Source organism: Anser brachyrhynchus (assembly GCF_964034855.1).
Source record: "Anser brachyrhynchus genome assembly, chromosome: 5".
NCBI lineage: Eukaryota > Metazoa > Chordata > Aves > Anseriformes > Anatidae > Anser > Anser brachyrhynchus.
Window position 1 is genome coordinate 63,589,233 of NC_137699.1, and position 26,310 is coordinate 63,615,542.

A 26,310-nucleotide genomic window follows, 5' to 3' on the forward strand; every position below is an offset into this window, starting at 1 on the left:
CCTCCCGTTTTAGATTACCGAGACTTTCTTACGCTTTGCCATTTTGTTAGGATTTCTGATCAAATATTTCTTCACGGATTTAATATTTCTTCAAAGATTTAGAACGCTTTACCCTCTCTCCAAATTTCTGAAGGCTTCCTACCAATAAGGACTCTCATCAAGGTTTGGTGGACCTTTGATTTGTGGTTTATGGCAACTCTTGAGGTTATGAGGGCATTGCGGGATTCCAGTAAAGGCGTAGGGAGAAGGGCAGAGTCTTTTTTGTTCAAGATTTGCATTTATTACCTATAAAAACAGATGCTACCTTGCTTTTAGTGAGGTAAATAAGGTAGACCTGACACTGACGGTAGTTGAGAAATAGCAAAAGCCAATTTATTTCATTAGGGCTTGTTCAAGTCTCCTGGCAGAGCGTTTCTATGGAAGAGGTAGTGCAGAGGATCGTTTGCCTGAACTTCCCATTTGGCTTCGCCATGTAGAGTAGTCTTTCTGACAGGCTAACCGAGCCTGCCTAGTTATAGGGAAGGGGTCTGTGTACTATGTACCACCACGTTTTTCTCCAAGCTGTGGTGTGTTAGACTGGAGAGCGGGTTTCCACAGCATGAATTTCACATGCAGCATTGTTTGACCTGCACCTCCCATCCCCTTTCCTTGTCTTGTTTATGGAATCTGTTCCAGAGTGGCTTGTCTGAAAGATGGGAATCGCTTCTGTTTATCAGAAAAGCAGAGCGGTTCCCCTGACAGTGAAGCCTTACCCACATAACCGGCTCTAAACAATCAGTGTCTTCATCTGCCGGGTAACACTTAAACCATTGCCATCGTTTTGAGCCCTTGCTTTGCCTGTTCATATGCAGGCAGCTGGCCCACGGGAAGCGTCTCTCACATGAAGCTCTGTGCTGTGAGAAGTTCCTCACGTAAGGAGGCTGGATAAGGTGCTCTTCCTTTCAAGATTATTTGAGGGAAAATCTCAGCACTTGGTACAGAGGGGTTCCGTTCTGTGCTTCGGCTTGTTGCAGGCCTTTACCCAAGGGTTCGAGTAACTCATTTTACCCAACACGGTGGATAGAGTCTGCACGGACTTTGTTTGCCCCTCGAAGAGCCGAAGCTCATCCTTCCCCGTGGCAGATGGAAAGCACCGTGCTGCACTGTGCCTCGACTGCATCCCTGGGGCCCTCTCACCTGCTCTGGGTGAAAAGAGCGCGCAGGAGGCGAGCAAGGAACTGCTTCCTGGCTTCTTCTTCTAGTCAGGACTGTAGTTCAGAGGCGAGTCTGTTTTGTGGGTGCTGTTTCCATCCTGCCCCTGTCAAGGCAAAGGGATTAAGACGGGACTGGTCTATGCAGAAACTTTAGGAAGGTGGGAGTGGGGGTGCTAGGGAAAAGGCTAACATCTTATCTCTGATCCAGTGACCGCTAACACAGCTGTCAGACACAGCACGGCATGTTCCTCTCTGCTCTGTCAAGAGGTAGTTGAATTAAGGGGCTAGCACATTTAGCGTCGCAGAGCTCTTGAAATTGCACACTTCAGAGACTGGAGAACACTACGAAACGGTTTCAGCAGATGCCTCTCACTACATCACGAGCAGGCCATAAAAAATCTGAAGCTTATTGCAGCAGAGGGAGAACAAGAAGCGTCAAGGCTTTTGTTCCAAAGTCTTAGCCTCTTCCAGCACTTTTCCCTAGTCTCTTATCCCGTGTGTTGGTGTATGTGTTTCTGCTGACTTCTCTGCTCCTGAAGACAGTAAAAAGATTGTGCAGGATGCAGTCACGGGTATCCCGGGGGGCTCTGAGCTGACATACAGTGCTGGTAGCCAGAACTGCTGCTTTTACTGAACTGGTCCATGAAAGCAGCACCTTTAATGCCATATTTGATATTTTAGCATGTAGGAATTTTCTCCCAAGTCTATTTTTATATCTTCCACATGAGTGTAATGTATACAAAGTTCATGATTTCATAGAGGTAAGGAAGATTTGGCTAGACATGTTCAGAAAGCTGACTGAAACATATTTTCAGGTTCATGTAAACCGCTGGATTTGTAGCCTGTTGAAATGTGAAAATTGAGATATTCCAGAAAGGCAGGTGCTGTTTCTCCTCACAAAGCAAGAGATCTTTGCAGGGGTCTGCTGTCTTTATTGGTGAGTAACCCTTATTGAGCTTTCTTTGAATAACCCACCTGTGCAGCATTAAGGGCATCATTTATTCTTCATAAGCAGAAATACAGAAATCTGGGTTTAGGTATAAGCCATTCGTGTTCAATTTTATTCTGGTTATATATGCTAAAGAGATCATTAGAAAGGGACCTGCTGTCAAACAGCAGCCTTTGAACAGTAGTAGCCACAATTTAAGTTTGCGTGGAGCAGATGAACTTACTTTGTTTGGATGCTTTGTCAGTGCACCATACTAATGCCCTACTTAGAGAAGAAGATGGAGTTCTATTTTTGGTGTTTCTCAGTAACCTACTTTGCCAGGATGCTGCCAAAGGAACCCAGTACACGAGAAATGGTACACTGTATTGTTTGCCTTCAGAGTTATTAGTAAGAAGGAACAGCAAAGGCTGAGAGATGATAAGGCCAGATATGAAATTTAATTGGATGGTCTACTCCAAGAAGTTATATTTTTGTTCTGTTCTCCGCTATGCGAATGGCTGTTTGCTGACCATTGTTGAGGCAATAGTCAGTGGTGGTACATCTGTCTTAACTCACTGTTTAATATACCGATGTGCAAGATAATAGATTAATTATAATCGTTGGATAATCTCCCAGAGATGCCTGGGACATTGCCATTAATCTTAATGGAAGATAAGTGGTAAAGTCTCTTGCAGAGGCATGGGAATGTAAATACGGTAAGTAGAAAGAATAAAGGTGGGGCTATATTGTCCTGTATGGATGTATCTTGTCTCGATAAAACTTAAAGAATTAGCATTTGAGCGGAACAGGAAGCAGTGTCTGTCTGATGAGTGTTCGTTGCTCTGCAGTGACTAACAGCTTGAGGTATTTGTGTTGTATTTACCAAGGGTTTGAAAATGGCAGCAGCTGAAATTTTCCTTTGAGTTTGGTCTGTGGTGGGGTAGGGGAGGATATTTGATGTGTCACTTGCAGGTATTGACAGTTGTGTGGGCTCTCAGGGATTATTAGTTAAAGTATGATGATGGATTCTCTTAAATATCCGAGATGCAAAAACGTTTTTCAAAGAAAAAGGTGAAAGAAGTGCTGCCATTTTAAATGCCCTCTGCCTTCAGAGGACAATTTCCACTGCAGGGGAGAGGTAATGGCAGATGCGTGTAGGGAGGCAGCTGGGCATCGGTATCGGTAGCAGTAGTAGCTCACGAGGGATGAGGGTTTCTGGGCTATGCTGAATGTCTGTAGATCCAAAGTACCTACACCAGCATGAAGTTCAGGAGTTCTGTGGGTCAGCATTTGGGCAGGATAAGCAGTTTCTGATAGTGCTGTTTCTTCTTGTGTCAGGCACATCTGCATTAAAATTAAAAGCACTGTTTGAGTTCTGATAGTCTACTGGGGTAATTGTGAAGAGGCATAAGTAACGGTGAGAAAATTTGTGTAGTGCTGTTGATTAACATAATGCCTTTAAAACTTTGCCAAACTGTGGCTGTCTAGAGAGCTGGTTTTTTAATTTGGCTCCCGGTACTGAACTGGGGAGGAAGGGAGTAAGGAGAACGGTTAGGGAGTTCTGAGGAGAATGTTTTATGATTTGCCATCCTAGAATTGTAGAATGGTTTAGGTTGGAAAAGACCTTCAGGATCACCACATCCAGCCATCAACCTGACCTCCCGAGTCCCACCACTAAGCCCTGTCCCTCAGCGCCACATCTACGCATCTCTTAAATAACGCCGGTGTGGGGACCCCACCACCAGCCTGTTCCAATGCCTGTCCATCATTTCCATGAAGAAATTCTTTCTGATAGCCAACGTAAGCCTCCCCTGGAACAATTTGGGACCGTTTCCTCATGTTCTGTTACTTGGCAGCTGAGAAAAGAGACCGGCACCCCGCTCGCTGCAGCCTGGAGGCCTCCCCTCAGCGAGGCCTCCCCTCAGCCTCTTCCTCTCTGGACCGAGCAGCCCCAGCGCCCTCAGCCGCCCCTCACAACTCTTCTTCCAGTCCCTTCACCAGCTTCCTTGCTCTTCTCTGCACATGCTCAAGCAAATGCATGGCCTTGTAAAGAGGAGCCCAAAATTGAGCACAGCATTCGTGGTGCGCCCTGACCAGTGCCACGTACAGGGGCCCAGCTGGCCACACAGTGCAGGCCGGCAAGCCCAACCAATTGCCTTTTTTAGGGTACAGGAACATAAATTTTGCCTTTTTCTCATTCTGTGGGTGTTGACATTTGTCTCAATCCTAGACTGGAATGTCTTGAGTGCAGACGGGCTGTGTTGGCTTGAGCAGCAAGGTAGCTGCTGTAGGGACGGCGTTTGTGAGGAGGAGGAGGAGAACCAGCAGGCTTTGACTTCTCTCCATGAAACCATGAAGTGATGGACTTCGGAGAGAGGTGAAGCAGTTGCTGCCTTTATTTCTGGGAGCCTTGGTGCTTCAGGCAGCGTGAGGGAAATGCTGCGCGCCAGCTAGGGTGGATGTGCTTGGTGTGCTGTAGGAAAGGTGTGGTGCTGGGCTGTGTCCTCGTCGGCTTCGTCCTTCCCCGGGATGCAGTCTCACTGGGCCTCGAGTTCAACTTGACGTGGTGGCGGTGGCCCTCCTACTCTCTCATGGTTTCTGATTTCATTACTTCATCTCTGTATATCATTTTATTTGGCTAAGGGCAGCTTTCCAAAGCTTGAAGTGGAATTTGCATGTGATCCCTGTGTGGTTGCCCTTTGATTACGTGAGTTTAGTCTCCTGTGGATTTATGCAGAGAAGGGCAAAAATGATATCTTAAGCTTCCTGCAGGTGGAATATACTTGCAGGATATATCATGTCTTCAAGACACCTTATAGCAAGTGTAACATTACATGTGACAACTTTGGCTTTTCTATTTAAGGATGTGGCTGTAATCTGTTTTAATTTACAGGGCTGCTTTTGCATTTGTTTTTTGCATTTTGGCTGCTGTCTTATGTAAGAAAAAAAAAAAAACAAACATCCCACAGCTTAGTGTTTTATTTCAGGAAGATCTTGTGGCTTGTTCCTTTCAGTTAGGCAGGTGTGGAGATCATCAGGCCTCCATCACGGTGGTTCTTAGCACAGCAAAGATGCTGAGGACAGCCTGCATGTGGCAGCTGAACTACTCCTGCCAGCTACTACGACTGACTTGCTATCACGTATTCTTCCAGCTTTCTTGAACACAATCCTTGTCCCTGCAAAATCCGCACAGCTGCAGAAGGGAGAGGATTACAAGTATTGGGGGTGGGAATTGCAGGTGTTTGCAGAACCGGGGAGCAGACTGTTGGGCTAGCCTGGGATGGAGGGGCATTGCCTTCACAGCCTCGAGGGCCCACCAAGGGTCAAGCAGGTCATCAGGCGAGTTAATGACATCTAGAAACAGAGAGGAATAAGGCAAAATGGAAAATATTGTCAGCTACATTAAAATCAGGGGGAAAAATATCTTTAAAAATTTAGTTAAATCATAAGGCTCAATTTACTGTAATATTATAATTTCTGTAGTGTGTATGCTACTCAAGCAGCAGGTCTTCCGTCCATGTTGTGAAGAAAGTTGAACAAATGAACTGGGGAAGTGACTGGCCGAGTGACTTGAAACCAGGCTACTGAAGTGAAACTGGTGTTTGTCAGCTGTAGCTTAACTGTAGAAAAGCACTTGTCTCTTTTTTTCCAAGTTATATTGTTAAATGAGTGGGATGAGCCAAAATTTAGAAAACTATTTAAAAATTGAAAAAACAAAAACCTGAAAAACTTCATTCTGACTAAAGTGTGGTGTCAGGGGGATAAGATAGCACATCTTTCAGAATTTTACAGCTGTCATTTCATTACAGATGACATCCTCTCTGCACTTAGTGTAAGTGCAAGATGCATTTTATACTTAACCTTCCTTATGTATCTAGCATACTTAAAAGTTATAATTTTCCTCATTAAAAACTTACCAGAAGTTACTAAGCTTACTTTCCAGACTGATATTAGATTGCTTACAGAAGTAGAAATGTTACTGATCACTATTTCGTCATCGTAAGACATAAAATTAAGATTGTAAATAAATGTTGCATTACATTCTAGTAGAAACAGCTGAGCAGTGGTGCCGTCCCAGTGATCCAAAAGAGGCAGGCACACTGTGATGTGTATACACAGGTACACAAGTGAAATTGAGAGGCAATTGCTCTGTTTTAACCAAGCCGAAGCCTTTCTCCATTCTCACCCCAAGAAGATGACAATTGATATAGTACAGGTGCAAAACAGAACTTAAACTTAGGACAAAAGTATCTCCCTACTCCTGTTTTTAACTATTTTTCTTTTATCTTCTTTGATTTACCCAGCTGCTTTTTTATTCATTCTTTCCAATCTGGTTGCTGTTTTATTTAACAACAACAACACAGACCAAAACACCCAAATCTGTTTTCTTCATGAAGACAACTTTATGGCTTGTTCCTTTTATTTTTGTAACTGTTAGCGTATCTCTGAGGAATCGAAATTTAAGGAGGCAGTCACTGAATAACGACGTTGGAGTTAGATTTCTCTATTTAAATGCACGTTTTTCACCTGCACCTCTCTGCATTCTATCAGATAAATTGCGAAAGAGATGTGTGCCCTTGGCTTGGAAGGCTTGGTGTGTGCCTGTGTGTGACATAAAAGCCAGAGGGGTTTGCCCAAACGCTCTGTAGTTAAAAAGCACTTGCACACACTCAGTCTCAGCACGAAATGCCGCAATTCTAGGCAAAATAGCTTTAATTAAAAACAACAACAGAAGTGTACACTTGGATAGTTCATTCTGACTAATCTGAAAGGACGTCCAGAAGTGTGTCTGTTATTGTAGGAAGTTGCATGCATTGGAGCTGGTATGAGAGTCGCAGTCTGCGACTTGCAATTTCTTCTTAAAAATACCAGCGGCGGTTCCGTAGTTCTGCCCTCCTGAAGGGACAGACGCTGCTTGTTGTGGGTTAACTCCTGCTTACAAAGCAAGAAAGTAAAATACTTCTTTTTTTCTGTAGTACCAAAACAGAAGATGACGGTCTTTAATTCTTTAATGAAACAGAAGTGGCTTAAGGCTTGCCTTTTCCTTCAAAAACATGGTTTCTTCCCAGTCTAGAAAGCCAGACAGGATTTTTTGTCTTGATGGGAAAGAACAGTCAAGTGCTTTGGAGCCTAACCGTAGATTTCCTGCATGACTATGACGTGTCGCCCAGTGGTTCTGTCCTTGTTGTGTGCAAACTATGAGAAATTCTTCATAACTTCCCTGAAATATAAAATGTTGGTGTCCATTATGTGAGTTCCTAATGTCTACGGTTCGTAGGGTTAAGGGTTCTGCCTTGACCTGGTAGGGATGTTAAGAGGTTGACTGCGGCGTCGGTTCACCATGCTCATATCTCTTTGCAGTGAAAAGAAGAGAAATAGATACTCTTCTTCACGTATTTTGGTTGACAAATCTCTTAGTTCTTTCATCTCTAAGGAATAAATAAATTCCCTTGCAGCTGATAAAATGTGCGGTCTTTTAATGTTACTTCAATTTGCAATCCATAATACCGTGGGGGATTTTTTTTCCTGTGTCTTGATGTGTACATTCAACGTAGGAATAGAATTGATTAAATTTATTCCTTTTATTTTCTGGTGAATAAACTCTTTTAAAATCCAAATTGGTGTGTAGATGAATAATGTGTCTGAAGGTATCTTTTTATTTATTTATTTACGTTTCCCCCTATTTTACACCCTGACCAGTAAAGCCGTTAGGCACTGGCTCAGTTTTCAGTATATTAGCAGCTTCGTGGGCTTTCTTTGATTTGTGTCATCTTATGCTACGTTCAGAAATAGTATCCAGTGCCACAAGATATGAACTTCTCAAAACAGTCTTATTCACATAGCTGTAACTTGAAGAAGTTCTTTTGTTTTGTCTTTTTGCCAGTGGTCTGCTCCAACTGAGTCAAAATCTGGCCTTTTTTTTCCCCTCATGTGGTATTTGTTTGTATCTTCCGTGCTGCATTAGTTGCTAAATAGTACTTCTGTGGTCAAGGTCTATTTCTAGCTTCAGCTTTTCAATTTTTGGAGGGTCATGCCAGATATTTTGCAAATTATGGTCTGCCAAAAAAATTTCATAGGAGAATAACCAACTTGGATGCATATAGCTGCTTTTTTGTTATTTTTTCCCCTAAATAAATACTGTTAAGATGTGCACTGATCTTAGCTTTGTTGCTATTGTTTTCCGTAGTGCCATAGGTCTTTGTCCTTCAGCAGTTATTGCCAGGAATGAGAATTAAATGTTTCGGTGTCCGCTGAGATCTGTAGCAGAGCGGTAAGGGCACGTTGCTTATACAAATCCCGAGTCTGTTTTCTGTGCCGGAATAAAAGGAGTTGGCCTCCCATCCTTAATGAGCTTCTAATCCCTTATTGCTTGAGTTAATTGGCCTTGAGTAAGAAAGTGTATGAAGCCTGTGAGTGAAAGGTAGGTTCCCCTCCTACCTATTTTCTCTGCTAGAGATACACTATCTAAACTTCACCAACTGCCAGCAAAAGTAAATACCTTCGAGCCTTATTTGCATTACAGCTGTGCTTGGGAGTGCCAGTCACTGATCCTGCTGCTCTGGGTTTGAGGTTTGAACGTGGAATTTATTTAAACCCTGTTACTTTTGTGTATTCTGGCTTTTGCTCCTTCAGAGAGGGAAAATTGCGAGCACGGTAAATGTGGAAGTAGGCAGTGAGAGCTGCGAAGCGTCAGCTCCTGTTTTGTTCTTGCATGCGGTGCTCACCTGAGGAACGAGGAGTATCGTGTCTATCTGCAGAGCACCCTGAAAAACTAATATTTGTGGTTGGAGAACAGCATGCTGCTCCGGCATCCACAGTGGTGGCTCTCGGCGGTGCTGCTGCAGCGTAAGGAAAGAAAAGGAAAGTTAGCACGTGAATCTTTATTTCTGGTTGATTCTGAAAGGCACCGTGGTGTTGGTTGGTAGAGGCGCCTCTCTTTCAGTGTGTTGAATATGTAAAGTCTCTGTTACAGAAATGGCTTCTGAAAGCCTCTGTGCCTTTTCCCTATAAAAGAGCCTGGTACTGCTCTCTATCTTAGAAACCCAGCTGGAAAACTGCGGGGTGAACAATTGCCTTTTGGCTCTTTCTGCCTCCTAAAAGAGAAAGAGCCCTGAAAATTAGAAATTGCTGCTAGGTATCTTCTTCTAGCAGCTCGGATTAGATTGACATCTGCTTGACACGTGAGCTCCTTGGCACACCTTAAAAGACAAATGGAGGGTAGGAGGGACCCCGAACAGTTGTTTCTGCCCGGCACAGATCCAAACCCATTCAGTAAGATTTGCATTAGGATTTTGTAGAATCATCCCACTCTTATTTTTTTTGTATTTTTTCCTTAAAGCTGTTCTGTTCTGTTCCTTCTTCTGAGATTTTGATCCTTTCATAGAGCTTCCCACATGAAGGAGAGAAATACCTGTTCAGCGTCTGTTCCAGAGATGCTCCCAGTGCCAAGCAGGAGGGCCTTCACTCAGTCCAGTACTCTGTTTAGGTTTTCTGAGGATGCTCATGTAGGGAATTTGGGGTTGATTTTGTTTGTTTTGTTTTAAATTTTCAAAAGCACACAAATAAATAACCCCACACTCCAGTAGTCGCACCTGTGTGGGTTTGGTACGTGCACCCAGGAATGCAGGAAGAAATTCGTGGGTCCGATGCCGCTTCTGCAGAGGTCTCCTGAGGATGCCTGCAGCCCGTGATGGCTGCCACTGGCACAGGAGCTCGAATGCTCGCGACTCAGTCTAAAACCGGAAAGAAAACTGGAAAGCTGTGGTGGGATCTACTGGTTTTGGCTGGGGACCAGGCAGAAGAGCTCTGCGGTCGGTCCGTGGCCCGAAGAGGTGACCCTTTCACTTCTCACCATCCTGACACCGAGGTCTGGACTTGTGCTGGCAGAAGGGCAGCCGTTTATTTTCTTTGCAAGGTGCTGCTCAGGTGAGCAGCTCAGGAGACTGTGTTCAGCAGTGAGCTGTCACAGCTGGTCGTTGTACCGGCTTGGGTTAACCTTTAGCTGGAAGTTTTCAAAGATTTTTTTTTTTTTTTAGAGCTTTTGAAGAGTTTGATTTCTTCTGCAAAAGTGCTCTCCTAAGGTGGGGCACCGCGAAGGTCCCAGTATCCTTTTGTGAAAGACAGCAATTCTGGACTCGCACAGTGGAGATGTTGCTTTTAAGCTGGGTTTTGTGAGAAGTTTTGGGGTCATGCATTGACTTTTTTATGAATATCCAGCTCTGCAGTCCGGGTGTTAAACTCAGCTGGCAAAGAGGTGGTGTTTCAGAAGTATAAGCTTCTCCTTCCCATTCGTTAACGGTGTGTCTGCTCTGCCTTCCCGATTCTCTTCCAGCTTGCTACAATGGCTCTGTTTGCAAAGCATTTTTACAACTGGCAGGCTGGTTACGTAAACCGTAGGAGTAAGCAAAATTGTAATAAATAATCATGGTAAATACGAGGAACGGTTGTTTGAACTTGTGCGTTAGGACATAATTCGGATTCTGTTAGAGGCCAGCAGGTTGCCCTCCACCGAGACCTAATTCTTTTCTAACGTTGTCTTTTCCTGCTTCCTTGAGAGATAAATGGCAAATTGGACAGGTCAGAAACCTAACCTAAATTGCCCTCTGCTTACTGATTCGTATGGCTGTTTATTGGTGTGTTCACAAAAAAAAAAAACCACAAACACAAGGGATGAACCCCCCGCCGACCATCCTGCTGGAGGTAGCGGGGCTCTGAGGGCTGGCTGCAGGTCTGCCGGGGGGGGCTGCAGCACGGTGCAGGGCCCCGGGACTTCCTGATCCGTGATGGTTTCTTCTGGCGTGCTGGGAACAGCGGTGAGGAACCGCGGGCCTGAGCCTGAGAAGGAAGGGCCACCTTTGCAGAAGGTGCGACCAGTTTGAGCATAGCACAAAACGACTGAAATGGGGTCACATACAGGAACGTGGCATGTTTATGGGAGTGCTTGTGTTACACAGGAGAGGAATACTACAGGTAGTAGTACAACTCAGATCGTTAAGTAGGAAAGATGCTCAAGGCTGAGGTCCTGCTGAAGGGGTTGTTGGTGGTGCCACGTTGTGGCAGTGGCTCACACCAGAGCTGAGCTGCTTGTGGTGGCAGCTTCAAGACGCCATCTTCTGTTCCACGGTCTCTGCTCTTGCCTTCGGGTACCTGTATGTAGTAGTTTCGGTTTAGTCCACTATCTCATTCTTTTTATTCTCCGCAGTATTTTGGATTCTCTTTCCATGACAGCTAAGAGACTTATTGTGTGTCCTGCGTAGCAGGAAGGATGCTGTTCTTGTGAATTTAGAGCAGCCCAGGTGAGAGATTTCTTTGGGTCACCTTAGTTGGCTGAGAGTGCTGGTGGATGTGAATTCAGAGCCGTAGGTAGGTGGATTCAGGGTTTGGTGATGCTGTGAGATACAGGCAGAACGATACAGCGTGACGGGGATTTCAAAACAGGGCAGAGCAGCTTAAGATTTGTAAGTGTCAGAGGCCAGAAGCTAGAAATCAGATGAGAAATTCCCATTTCGGTGCCTGGGCAGGAGGTTAGGGGACCTTCTGGAGGTACACGCAGTAACTGAGAAGAAGCAGGCAGCACGTGACAAACACTGTGGTCGCTGATGAGTGAAGCTTGGCAAGGAGTGAATAGGATGGGGATGTGTGGGAGGGTTGCCACAGGGGCTGCAATTGTGATTTGATTAAACGAAGACTCCGTTGAACAAATGGATCTTCTGGGGAACTGGGTGGTTGATCCAAGGCTGGAGATCAGACCAGGACATAGGAGTAAGGAGGGGGTTTCACCATGGAAATTGAAAATACTCATCTGGAGGTTGTGATATTGGTGTCTGAATCTTCTCCTTCTCTTCCTCAGTGTGGAAGGAGAAAATGGTTGGACAAGGAAACAGCATATGCACTTGCACACATCTGAAGTGCAAGTTTAACAACTCTCCTGTCCATTTCCACTTAGCTGAGTACTGTGGACCCCTCTTGCCTGGGATCATCCTGTGCACACTCTTAAATAAAGTTGCGGTGTGTAACTGGTTCTGAAACCAGTTTTCTCTGTTATTTCTGGTCATTAGCTACAAAAAGTGTCCTACCCAAATGTGTTTTCTGGTGTGCATTCTTTGGGGATGCAGAGGGAAGCATCACACGTACGGTTTGCCACTGGTATCGTGTTGGGTCCCACTGTCCCGTGGCAGCTTTTTGATGTCGTTCTGAGAAGTAAGGTAAATCTCGGTGGGAAAACTTGATGATTTTTTTGTGGGTAATATCCTAAACCTCTCCCAACTGCCCCAAACCCCAGACACACTGATGCTGGACCTCTGATCTTTGAGTTTGGCAATGCTGGGAGGGTGCAGCAGGAAGGTGTCACCGCTGCTCGTCAGTTCTTAACCAGTTGCTGAAGCATCTGCAGTTTGGGATGGGCCCATGGATTTAGAGGAACCTTTGGTCTCTGGTGCAGCTGTGTGTACGCTTGAGCAAATCTGTGGTTTGTGTTGGCAGATGCTGACATACACTGAGAAAAAAAGCTAACGCTTATTGCGTTTTAACATTAAGCTGGTAGCATTAATCCTGTTTCTAGGTCACTACGTTTCTGTAATGAGACATTTGAAAAAAGGTTTCATTTTATTTTGATCGCAGACTCTGTGTTGTTCTGTAGGATTGGTGTTTAGCTAGTAAAATATTGTGGAAGAGCTGTGCTCACTGGGATGCTGTCATTCATCCCACGTGGGATAGCTGAAGAGGAGGTGGCCAAAAAGACCACCTAGCCCTTCTTTCTTGGTAAATATATGCTGTAGATGATGTAGAGAAAAATAAGGTTAACTCTGTGTTCACCTCATTCAAATATACCCTTGCTCTGGTCCCATTCTTGTGTAGATCAAGGTTCCTGTTGAAGCTTTGCAATTGTTCTGCTAAAACCCTGTTATTTTAATTTTCGTTCCTTAGAATGAAAAAGTAGAGCATAATTTTCTGAGTTCACAATATCAATGCCATCTCTGCGTGATGAATGCAGATGCATGATAACTTGCTGTATCAGTAATAGATCAAGAGACAGAAAATAGCAGGTACTGAAGTAAGATATTTGTTAATTGGCAGGACGTGATTACTTGGCATGCAGATATTGTAAAACACCTCCCCTGGTCCCTGGTTTTAACTACTTTTAAATTAAGACTTGAAATGCAGAGGAAGTTTCAGGGGAGCAGAAAGAGGCAGGTATTTTGCTGTTAGGCTTTAAAAACATAAATAGGATGACTAGGAAAACTACAGGTTTTTAGCTTGACTTCCTTTTTTTTCCCCAGTGAAGAAGTATATCAATAATACAAAAGGAAAGGTCATTAACTAATTCACAAGAGGGAAATAGGAAGAAGTTAGGTTTGTCAGATATCACTTGTAGTAAAATTTAACGTTTGGTTCACAAAGAGAGCAGTGTCGATGGGGTGATTCCTGTCCGTGACTTCCTCGGCACTGCACAGCCCTTTTATAAAAGTAGAGTAATGCGGGCTGCAGTGACCCATAGGAAATAAGTTGAGAATTTCTTTAACAAATGTGTCTTAAAATGGTTTCAGGAACCCTTATTTGGCAGCTGTCTTATTTAGCTGTGTGCCACGGGGAACCAGTTTTTAGCCTTCACCATCTTACATTTTTCATGATACGCAAGATACGAGTGATTCATTATTGATGAAGTTTTCAGCCGACAGAAAGGTATGGAAGAGAAAGCTTTAAAAAACAGGAGGTGACAGCAGAGAGAAACGGAGGTACATTTGTAAAGCAGGTGCAATCGAAGGTGAAATAACAACCGTCAGTCGCGCTTACGGCAGGTGGCTGTCTGCTGGGAAAAGCCACTTTGGGTAATTTGCTGAATGCTTGCGACATGGCTGTCTAGACAGAACGCCTAATACCGTTCCTGCACCTGTGAGCATCCAAACGTGGATGTCAGTGACGTGCCCTTGCTGCTGAGAAGGCGAATGGTGTCTCGGCTGCATGAGGTGAAATATCGCCAGCAGGTCAGGAGAGCCGATCCCTGCCCCGTGCCCAGCACTGGGGAGGCCGCACCTGGAGGGCTGGGTCCGGTTCTGTGGTTGGGACGGGTTGTCCAGGGAGGTGGTGGGGTCGCCGTCCCTGGGGGTGTTCAAGGAAAGGTTGGACGTGGTGCTTGGGGACGTGGTTTGGTGGTGACGTTGGTGGTAGGGGGATGGTTGGACCAGATGATCTTGGAGGTCTCTTCCAACCTTTGTGATTCTGTGGTAAACCTGATGTGTTCGGTTCATGAATACCAACCTGGTGACGAGCTTTCCATTCCGGCAAAGTTCGATGGCTGAAGACCGAAACAGTCCGTGTTCAGGCTGTAGGTCATGTGCAAGCACTCGGTGGCAGTACCGGCGGCAGCAGGACAGGGTTTGGTGAAGCTGCGAGGCCTGTGCCGGGCGCGAGCTGACAGCCAGCAATTGCAGCAGCCTCTGGCCTAAGCCCTCGGGGCCCAGCCAAGCAGCCTGCGTACCAGAGACCTTTGGCAGACCCCGTCTGTTCTTTCAGGCTTCAGCATAGCAGTAGCAGTGACAATTACTGCTTGTGTGGAAGAGGAACATCGGGAAGGAATGCAATCTTCCCCGTGTTTCTGAGATGAAGGTGATGGCTACACAGCGCAGTCCCCTTTATCTGAACAGCTTGCTGCTCAGCAAGCTTGCTTGTGGATGGAGGGATGGGTAGTTGATGTGCCTTGACTTTAGTGAGTGAGTGTGCTCTTGGTCTCTTACGGGACCCTCTGTTTTTTACTGATAGTTTGGTGTAACGGTACCCAAGGAGCCCTAATCCTCTGTCCGTGCTTGGTTGTGTGCTCCTCCTGGATGTTGAGGGATGCAAATGTTGTGGTCTTCAAAGCATCTCTGGTAGGAAGGTACTTTACAAAGTGGTAAAGATTTTCTTTGTGGTTAGCAGATACCTGTTCCTCTGTTCAGTGATTTGCTTGAGTCGTTCCGTCCTGTTGCGGTTGTTCAGGTTCTCTCTGTCTTCAGCTGAGTCATATTTTCCTGTGTCCTTAGCATACATTTCAACAGCCACCACTTGCCTGAGCACTACAGGACTTCAGATGGGCCAATTATTTATTTATTTTTTTTCCTGGCAGTTGGAAAGCCATTCCTGATTTGGAAGCTTGAGTAAGTGTTGACAAAAGTGAGAGATTCATCTTCCAAGTTGTTGCTCTACCTGTTGTCAAATGAAGACTTTTTCTTGTCCATAAGCAAGAAAAGAGGGTTCTGTTCTGTAGTGGCTTTCTCCAGCTCAACCCACAGGGGCAAATTTGCTTTGCATCCTCATCCTACTTACCTAAATCAGTCTCACCTCACCCAGTTTTTCCAAAAATTTTCTACAGTCTACCTTTTAACCAGATTTTATATGCGGCAGACTCTGCATGTTTGTTGTGGTAAAAAGAAAAGAGTTGGGTGTAGACTCCTGTAACTTTCGGATGCTCAGCAAAAAGGGAATGGCACAGTCCCTAACCGGATTAGGTTGTGTGTCAAAACCAGTGTAGCTTAGCTCTGGTGACGGTGCCTAAGCGATTTAGAGCTCATTTTACCAGAGTTAACAGTGTTAATGAACGCCCCTCTTAAAACTTCCCGTATCTGAGGTTCCTGGAGCATTTTCCTCCAGCACTGAATTCTCACGGTGATGTTTACAGAAGTGCTCTCTGCAGGTGTGGTGTGAAGCTTTAACTGGAGCTCTGTACCCCTTCATCTAGAGGGTCGTGGGGACCGCTCACTCTCAGGGTCCACTGGAAGAGTGTAAGGGTCAGGTTGTTCCCAGGGAACTGAGACTCATCCGTGTTGCATCTGCAGTGCTGCTCTCTTGCTACCCATCAGTTCCACTTTCAGAGTGCGCGGAGGTTTCGCACCACGAGGTGGGTGGTTGAGTAGTGCATGCTCTGGCAACTCCTGTTGCAGCACAGCTCTTCTGTACCACCCCAGTGAGCAAGGGCAAGGCACTGCTCAGATTCAACAACCCTTAAAAATGGTGTTTTAGAGGCATGAACTCTCATTTGTTGACAAGTACCTGTTTTTTTTTTTTTAAAGCTCTGGAAAGAGCTGCCAGTAACTCTGAACTCCAACGAGGTTGTTGCTGTGCTAATACTAAGACCAGATAATCCTCGCCCAGGTCGCTCTCAGCTAATTGCATTGTGCCATACTTGTAGCATGTTACATCACAGCATATCTTTTCATACCTTGTAAGACTGCATGAGAAACCTTCGCAGTATAATTGAATGTGTCTTAACTCTCTTATTGCAGGCTAGAAATCTTCATACCGGAGAACTGGCTGCTGTAAAAATAATCAAGTTAGAGCCTGGTAAGTTTTACGTTCTTTTCTGTATTTTTGCTTTGCATTTTCAGTTTTCTCACGTTTATTTTTTCATAGCTGCAAAGCTCCAGACAAAAGAAGTGTTTTTTTTGCTGTTTCAGTGGTTAGATGACAGGAAGCTCTGCAGGATGTGTTATTACTCTTGGTTATGTCCTGCTCACTATTTCCTTGTTCGTTCTTAGCTGCCTTATCATTGTTTCATAAAAAGTTGCAGTTACAATGTGTTGTTAGTACAAAGAAAAGATTTAGGACAGATGGTAGATTGTGAGCCCTGAAAGAATAGGGAGCTGGGAGGCTGTGTGAATCAGAAGGGGAAAGAGACCAAGCAATGATGCTAATGCTCACCAAAGGTGCACTGGGAAAAAACAATGCCTTCCGCTTTGTGATGTGTTGTCTTTTTTCTCACCTGTACTGTGAGGATGGCTATCCTCGTACGTTTTCTCACTCCTCCTAAAAGAGGGCAGGAGAAGCTCACTTGCTACCAGGATATTTGCTGAGCTGAAGCCTAATCTGAGTCTTGCACAGAGAGCTGAAATCAGAAATTAAGTCTGAAGTGGAAATGAGGCAAGGAGCTTTTTATCTGTCCCACCTGGGGATCGTGTATTTGCTAGAAGTAATCTGTCATTCCTTGTTCACTGGAATACCTTTCAAATCCCTCTTTAGTGAAGTCCTCTTCTGCATCTCTTTACCACCTTAGTCTCCCCATAGCCATTCCTTGCCTGAACTTCCGTGCTGTGTCCGTTCAGGGTGGCTCTGGGACAGGGGATGAGGGAGGCTCCTCTTTGTGAATGTGGGCTTTCCCCGTGCTCATGTAGTATCACATCTCGTCTATGAAGCGATTAAGTGACACTGGAAATCAACGTATAGTCACAGAGCTAGGAGGTAGTAGGATTTCTGGAGACAGGATGGGATAACTTTTGTGACTGGGGTGCTATACGCAATGAATGCAGACTCTCTAGGCAGGAAAAGTGGAGGAAAATCTGGAAAGACAATTGACACAGGAAAGGCTGATGGAGCCATGTGGTTTTTGTTCTGGAGACAAGAAGACTGAAGAAGGATCTAATCACCATATTCCGCTGGAGACATGCAGAAGACGGAGCCAGGCTGGTCAGTGGTGCCCAGTGAAGGGCTGAGAGCCAGCAGGCACAAGCAAGGGAGATTCCAGTTGGAAACGGGAAAACCTCTTCACAAGGAAAGCGCTTGTGCTCTGGGACAGGGCCCCGAGAAGTGGCGGTGGGATCTCCATCCTGGAAGAGTCTTAGAAGTTGACTGGACAAGGCGCTGAGCAGCATGGCCTGGCAGTGCGGTTAGCCCTGCTCGGAGCAGAAGGCTGGAGCAGGGGCCTCTGGAGGTCCTACCTACCTGTCTGCTGCGATTCGGGGGTTTGAAGACCAGCTCTGAAATGTCTCCAGTGCCTGAACTCCAGCATTTGTGGTGGTGGTGTGACAGGACGGGTTAGAGTGACTGTCATTTTGTTAGGGTCTTGCAATGTCAGTATACTGATAGCGACCGAGGTGGATGCACTGTTTTCTGGTTTCTTGCTTAAGAAAATACATTGTCTCGTTTGGGTGTAGTTACTTGATACCATTCACATGGGTTGAAAAGCATAGCTTTTGTTTTTGTTCGTTAATTTTTTAAACGGTTAAAAGTTAGTGAAACCAGAACAGTTTCTTCAATTGGAAGAATTTGAAAAATTCAAGTGAATAAATAAATTAGAAAAAAAGGCTCAGCTTGATTCTTTAGCTTTTTTTTTCCTCCTTTCTTGATGTTTCCTTTGAAGGAAACACAGGATAGGTAAACAAGCAAAGAGCTGCCGGGCCACGTTGGTGACAAAGTGACCCCAGAACACTGCCACATTCATTGCAATTCTCATCTTCAAGAGTCAGCAAGGTCTTCTGCAAGTTCAGCTTCATGCGCTCAGCGTGGTTCGGATGTCAGCGGCTGTGGTTACATAAACGGCCTACATCTCTGAACCCACTTACCCACACCAGAATTCACGATCGTACGACCTCGGGGAGTGGTGGTCAGTGGGCAAAACCTCAGGTATGGCCTCGCCTCCTGCTAGCAGCACCTTGCCAGCCACTCTGACTCCTTCAGCTGGTCCCTTCAAGTCCTCAGCTGGCGGATCTCATGAGGTGGCAACCTCTTTGGAGCAGAGCCGTCTCTTCCCTGTCGTTGTTTGGTGCTGTGCACAGCGTGGGTTTCCATCTCGTTTGGGGATTGCTTTCAGGAACTGAAATGTCGTAATGGTTCAGGATGGTTCTCTTGGCCCTGTTTGCTTCGTCCTGTCCCCCTGAGACTCCGTCCCTCTTGCTGCTGTGAGCATGTGGGTGGCACCATCCCAGGGGACGGTTTTGGAGGCAGTCAAAAAGCGTGCAGTTGTTCTCCGCACATCTGTGAAACTCCTCATTGTATGAAGTTGTGTTTACTTAGGTGCAAAAAGCGACTGTACAAATTTCTACGGGAGAAAAATAGATGGAGGATGATTAAATACAAAGATCCCATCTATGACCGAGAGATTTTTCTGAGCCATCGGTCTCTGGAGGTGGGGAGAGCGTCTGGGGGAAGCACCTCTGTGTGGTCCGTTTGTAATGCTTCCTTGGCACCCTCGACTGGAAGCGGGACGCAGGGCTGAAGGCCCCGTTTCTGACTCAGCGCAGCGTTAATTGTTGCTCCTGGTTGGTTCCGTGATCCGCTCCGCAGCCAAGCAGATGTTTGGGAAGCTGAAGGCAGAGGATGTGTGGGGAGGCTCCGGGAAGAAGCTGAAGCCGCTGCCTTGGAGCGACGGCAGCCACGGGGACGAGCGGCTGCCCAGCCCCAGCTCAGCGGCCGTGCACCCAGCGCAGGAGCGACGTGAGGTGCTGCAGCCCACGCCTGGGGAGAGCTGAGTGCCACGTCTGTCTCTCGGTGGGGCAGAGCAACGTTCCCGTGATGGAAGGAGGATGGTATCAACCTCCTGCTAGTGTAGTGAGAGGCTTCCTTGAGCCTCCGTGTTGCTGCAAGTGAAGTAGGTTGGTTTCTATTGTGAATTTCACAAAATCACAGAATCATTTAGGTTGGAAGAGACCTCCAAGATCACCCAGTCCAACCTCTGACCTAACATTAACAAGTCCTCCGCTAAACCATATCACTAAGAAAAATTGCTTTGAAAACTTAGCAGAGGCAGAGGCTGAATCCTCTGCTGTTGGAGCCGGAGGAAGAGTACAAACCTTGGGCAGCTAAGTCAGTAATCCTAGTCTCTGCTTGTTGCTGCTTAAGCACGACAATGAAAAGTGCAAGGCTCTGGCCCCAAGTCATCACTACTGAGAACCCCATTGTAATTAGCACTGATGACCACATCTTTATAGCTCTTACTCTATTTTTAGTCTGACTTACCACAGAGAAGTGATTTCTTCTAGGGTGGCTGTATTTTTTTTTGAAATATATCTTTTAAAACATTACCAGCCTGATCTCCATCCACAGCATGTACACCCACAGTCTCTTGGCAGAGATCTTGTCAAGGTTTTGTTTTGTTTTTAAGGAGGGTTCACAGCATTTATTTATTTCTGTTTGGTGCTCTAGGATGTCTGCTGCCTCTGCAGGGTAGCTCGATGGTAGCAGCTTACTGTCTTTGCTGGGCAGGAAAACATAGCTGTTCAAAGTCTTCCAGATTAAAAACAATAATAATAATAAAAAAATCAGCTGCTCCTTGTTAGAGTTTGTCTTCAACATTCAAACTAATTTTAAGGATTTTGAGTAATGTTTTTGGGCTGTGCCTGCAGCACACCAGCAGATTTTGGATCAGGTCAGTGTTAGAAGTTGGTGCAGCTAGCTGGGTGCTCCCCCCGGGGGGGGCAGCCAGTACGAGCTCCTGCCAGTCTGCAGGGCACAATGAGCAAAAGATTCATAATAAATTCCATAAATTAGTCAGCAGGGAAACAGGCCTGTGGCTCTCTTTGAGTTAGGTACAGCATCTTTGGGAGGGGAGTGGAAGGCTGCTTCATAGAGGGGGAATTAATTTGCAGATGGAAAAATAAGATCTACAAACCCAATGCGAGTTTAATACGTAGATGGGTAACTGGGAGCAGAAGACAAAAGCCTCTGCAGCAAGGAGTGCCCCGCAGGAGGTGAGCAATGTGTTTGAATTCAAGCTGCAGGAAACTGCACGCAGTAAGATGGCAGCGCTTTGGGAGACCTAGCAAAACTGCTGAAATGGCGGGTGTGGGTGAGTTGTGGTCTGGTCTTGTTAACCCCTCATCTGCTACAGGTAATAAACGAGTTGGTAGACTCAAACTCACGACCGAGACGCCAGTATGACTGCTTCTTTAACTTCATCTGCTGTTGCCTTCCTTTGTCTGCTCTCTGGACAAAAGAAGTAAGCTCCCTACATAGAAGGTGACTGTCATTAGCTTGCTTGAAATTTGGGGCAGCGTGCAAGCTCTGCTACCACAGTTACTTAAGCTGTGCTGTTAGAATCGAAGTAGTGTTTTTCACTTTTTTTTGGCATAGACTTTGGAGAGCATTAGGCAAAAGTATTATGGCACGCTAATGACATTTCCCAGCATTCACCGGGTACAAATGCTTCAAATAATTTGGGAGCCAATTCTATTTCAGAAACTAATCCAACTGTACTCAGCAGCATAGAAGCCAAAACCATCTGAAACACTAAAGCCACTTCCTTCTATGGGTTTAGCAGATGAATCGAGAAGGCAGGCAATACAAAGAGAGAGCTATTTGCCAGGGTAGCTTTACTCCACAGAATTTTCTCCCTGGGAAAATGTAATAAACAAAATATTTTAAAATTACTAGACATCTAGTGTAAATACTGTCATAATGATAAATAGTGACCTCGGAAGCCTTTGATGCTTTAAGGGCTGGTGGTAATCTGTAGTGCAAGATTACAGAAGGATCTCGTTTGTGGTTTTCTTTGGGTTCAGTGACCGTGTTTTCTGTGTGAGATCTCTGTAGGAGCCAGAAGTAGCCAGTTACGTGTTTCAAGTTGGATCTTAATCCGTGCGTGGAACTGTTGAAGGGTGCCTGTACAAGGGGAAGCAGTCATCCAGCGCCGTGGAGCTTTGTGCTCGGTGCATTCACAGCCGGATCTGGTTCGTTACCTTTGTTTTGTATCTGTTGGTTCAGATGTGGAGGTTCACGTTCCACGCATGAACACCGCCTCTGGGCTGAGTCGGGCTCGGGTCAGGGTCTGTCCTCTCTGCACCGTGACCACAGCACAGAGGAGCTGTGGTTTCACACCAGGGCCTTGGGGGACTGAAGAGGTGTGCTGCAGCAGTGCAGCCTCATGCTCTGTCTGTGTGATTGATTCCCTAGAGATGCTATGAACTACAGAGAAAAACAAGCCTGAGGCTGATTTGAGCTAAGCCTGCAGGGGTCAAACCGTTGTTGCAAGCTCCAGGAGCTGAAGAAATATGAAAACAACTCCTGGCTATCCCTTTCACCTTCACTGCCTTGTGGTGTGTAAGCTGGTTGGGCTGGGATCGTGTCTGGTGTGCGTGATGGTTTAGCTAGACACAGGTTTTACATGCTGAACTGTTGGACTGCCAGAAGCCCTCACTACCCATTCCTGTGCTCCTTTGCTGGCTGCAAACTCCCGTGGCATCAAGCTGGCATCACCACGCCCCGGGGATACCAGCACCATGTTGTTGGAAGAAGTCGAAGCGCAGCTCATTCCACCACCGCCGCATCTGTCTGAGCCGAACGCCTGTGTTTCCAAACGCGCCGGAGCTGTTAAAGGCTGGACGTCGCCGGCTCGTGCTGTGCCATGTGCCGAGTGGTACTGCTGCCGCCTCGCACAGCTGCTCAGCCCGCTTCTGGAGCGTACCCAAAGCAAAACAGAGGCAGCGTGGTCTTTTACTACAGAGCGCCCAGCATTTTAATTATATTTAACTTCTTGGAGAGTGGTCCAATTTTGCTTTGCCTGCTTCTAATGCGTTTATAATCTGCTGTTCTTCCTTCAGAAATACATGTATCCAGAGTGGGTGAGCTCACGGTCCCACGTAGTGTAAGCTTTCGCTTACAGAAGCAGTTACTTGGATGAAGGCGACTGGCAGGAGGGGTTGGGGCTGGAGGAGGTGGTATTGTGAGTAGGAAAGCTGAAAGAGCGCGCTTTTGGGCTGGGGAGTTAGTGGACAGTGCGACACTTGGGGTGAAGGCAGGTTGGCAAGGGGTGCTTGCAATCGTGAGGACACTTAATTTCACAAAACCTGTGAAGAAAAATAGCAACAGTGAGGTGGGAGCAGTGAGAACGGGGAGTAAAGGTGTGATCCTGAAAGGCTGAGATGTGCAACAGTAAGTACAGGAGGCAAGGAGAGAGGGAGGGAGATGAAAGCATTCGAAATAGGAGTACAGGTTATCTGTTGACATGGCTGCTTGTAAATAGGACCATGCAGGGGAAAAGAGAACATACGCGGGGAAATTGGTTCTGGCGTTGGAACAGTCACTGAACATTCATGTGCTGCGTGCTGCCAAGCTCGTGCTGCTGTGGCAGCGCTTTGCCATCAGTTGTATTTTGCATCAATCGAGAGATAATCAGCACCGTCAGCCCTTAGCAGTTGGGAGCTAAGATGCCTGGCAATGAAATCTGCTGGTGGAAACATCATTGTTTCCAGATAGCTGTATCCTACTTGGAATCAAGTTTCTCAGCTTCAGGGTTTGGGAATTTAAATTCTTTCAGTCAGACTGCAGGTTTCCTTGAATCCCGAGAAGAGAGGTATGGCTAAAACAGCTCAGATGCTTGAGTGCAGTCTAAGTTATTCTTCTTAAAGACACGAAACTTTTTTAAAGGATTGCTCACGGTTTTCAAAATGGTTGGTAAAGAGGAATGCAGGTCTGCAGGGTAGGGAAGAAAGCAGGACTTGTGTGTGTGTCAGAGCTATAGGATGGGATGCTACACTAATGCCTTGCATCCTCTCCACCTCCCCCAAAATATTTTGGGGCTGTTGTTCAGTCATATTGTGTGTCAGGCTATCTCAATGGGAATTGGAAAACGTCTCAGGAGCTAAACTTAATTAGGCTGGAGGGAGAAGACTGGCAATAAATTCCAGTCTTAAGAAAAACCTGTATATTGGGGGTGCCACCTCTTTCATCAGCAGAGACTGAACCCTTATTAAGTTCAGAAAAGTGGCTTGGAGTGATTAAGAACTGGGCAGTACAGGGATGTGTGGAAATCAGCACAGAGGAGCTAACAACCTGCAAGTAGTACCTGATGGCGGCTTGGCTGTGGAGTTTGTCTATTGGGATGAATGGTTTCTGCAAAGTAGCGACTCCCATGGTGCGTTCTGGCACCCAGGTTGTTGAAATAAAAAAAAAATAAAAAAAAAAAAAAAAGAAGAGAAATGGTCCCAGCTGCAGCAGTAGCTGCTTCTGCTAACAGTGGGGTTCTGGTCTCGTTGCTAATGGCATCTCACTTTGTCCTGGGCTGTGTCTGATGTAATTATTGTGATGAAAATCCGAGGTGTACCAGGTACGTACAGCGAAGCCTCCAGGGGAGGCTGCCGGGGCCAGCTTGTGAACACCCATCGCGCCTCCTGCCAGGCAGCCTGGCGTGCCCGTTGAGCACATCTGGGCGGCCAGGAGTATACAGCGCTGCCTGGCGGGCTGGCACCACGGAGGTCTGGTCTGTCTCTCTGTAATCACTTCTGTCCCACCCTTCGTGACACCGTCAGCGTCTCCAAATGCCGTCAGTTCTCTCTTCCCAGTTGTGTGCAAGGCCTGGGCGCTGCCTGCCTGTCCCTCCCTCTGTTCCCTCTTGGTATCAGCCCTGTGATGCAGCTCTGAAGTAATGCCGAAGAAACCAATTTAAAACAATAGCTCTGAAATTCTCCCCTGAGGAGCCTCCTGGACAAAAAAGTGGATCTCAGCTGACCCAGGAGGAGATGTGAGGGGTGCCCCTGGGTCTTTTTGACAGGATGGGCCCACTGAAAGCAGTCAGCGGAGCACATGAAAATAAGACCAGGAACAAACTTGCTTGCAAACCATCAAGGTCAGGCATGCTCAGAGGACCTAGCAGTGCTGCATGATAGGCACTAGAGCCATCGGGTCCTTCCCGTGCTGCAGAGCAGGGCGTGCGGACCCAGACCGAGCATTTAAGAGAGCTTGGCAGGACATCCTGTACCAGGTGAGAACTGGTGTCTGCAAACGGAGTAATTCACGAGTGTTAATGGACCGTCAGTTTTGCCAGTGATCTCCCGCTTAAATATGGATTTATTGTGAATTCACCAGGCCCTACCTTGCTTAGCTGCTGAAATCTGATCCGCTCGCAACACAAGAGGATGGGGCTGCGAGTTCCAGTAGTCGTCCTCCCCACCAGCTGTGCTGGCGGACAAGCGGCTCATTGTGCCGATCTGAGCAGCCTTGACCACGGACCCTGATCGGGGGAGAATATTCCATTGTAACCCTCCGTTGTGTCCTGCATGTCTCATTAGAGAGGTAGAATTACATAATAGTAGCGCGCTGTAGTGAGTCACCGTGCTGCTGGTGTGATTTACAGCAGCTCCCTAAACTACGTTTTTGCTCAGCATGCCACATAACCCATAATTGCAAACATGTGAGTAGACAAAAAGTACATTTTTCCAATTCCACGTTATTTAGCATCAAGCGATCTCTGATGACTAAAACAGATGAAAATCTCTTTGTGTGGATATATTGTCACCTTTGATCTAACTGCACTTATCTTGCTGTCTCCTTCTTGATGAAGTATTTTCTACAAATTCGTCTTACTGTCTTCTTTATTTTCATGCTATCCAAGGATATTTAATTTTTGCCCTATTCCAGCATCTCTTGCCAAGATTAATACTCCAGCTGCCTGGAAACTCTGAATTCCATTGTTTTGAATTCATTCTTGTCATCTTTGAAGCGCTATACATCTTCTCTCCTATCTTTGAGTCTGATCTTTCAGAATCTTTTTCTACGTATTTTGCCAGACTTTTCTCATCGATACGTCTCTTCTTTCTTCCATCTGTTTGTTACTTTTCTGTCAGCCCTGTGCCCACATTCAGCCCATGCCCAAATCCCTCTTTTATTCCCTTTTTTGTAGGTTACCCCATTTCTTGCGTAGGTTCTCCATTTATTAATTGCACGGAGGTCACCTTTTCTGTGTTCCTCTTCTGAAAGGTAGGATCAGCCTAAGTCACTCCTGATGGGTACTTGTTCAGTGGTTTTGTTGTTTTTTTTCCCCACTGGTGGGAAATTTCTCGGCTTTCCATGCATTGAGTTCAGCGCTTCATCGTCACTTTGGTAGGAGAAGCTTTTCATCTCTACAGGGGTTGTAGGTTAAGGCAATTTAAGCCCATTTCTAATTGTCCCATTTTAGAACAACAGAATAGATTATTCCTGTTGTTTTTATTTTTCCACAGATATCTTTTACGTGTGTGAAGGTTGTTATCTCGTCTACCATCATTCTTTCTAGTCCAAATCACCGTATTTCCTTCATTTTCTCCCCTATTAGTTACAGTTTTTACAGCTGACGTTCTTGTTGCTCCACACTAGACAGCCCAATCAATGTGCCATCGAAGGGCAATTCAAGATGCTTCCTACATTTTTTTTTGCTGTTTCAGGAATGCTTCTTGATCATGATGTTCATGTGGCAGTGTTTAGCTGTTCTGAAATGCTGCTTCTTACATACCAAAGATCTTTGATTTGAAGATTTGGGATTCAATTCTCTGAACTCATGGACAGCTGGCAGTATTAGAGAAAGGTGGTACCTTCTTTGGTGTGGGGTGGGAGTTTTTTGCTTTCACACTTGCTCAGATTTGACTTTCTTGGAAAACTTCTTTGATTTTAAAATGCTCCTGTGAGTATTTACCGGTTTCCCTGTGGAAATTTGTCACAGAAATAGAAGGGATTAATCCACCTGGATCAAACTCA

General features: G+C 45.9%; 1 protein-coding gene across 3 annotated transcripts in view; it reads left to right on the forward strand.

Moving 5' to 3' along the window:
• The window catches only part of MAP4K5 (mitogen-activated protein kinase kinase kinase kinase 5), a 69,389-nt gene that overhangs the window by 6,641 nt on the left and 36,438 nt on the right, over nt 1-26,310 (forward strand). For all 3 annotated transcript variants that reach the window (XM_080592669.1, XM_080592667.1, XM_080592668.1), the window contains exon 2: nt 16,380-16,437. In XM_080592669.1, the coding sequence (XP_080448795.1) occupies nt 16,380-16,437 (58 nt within the window). The remainder of the gene's footprint in view (nt 1-16,379; nt 16,438-26,310) is intronic.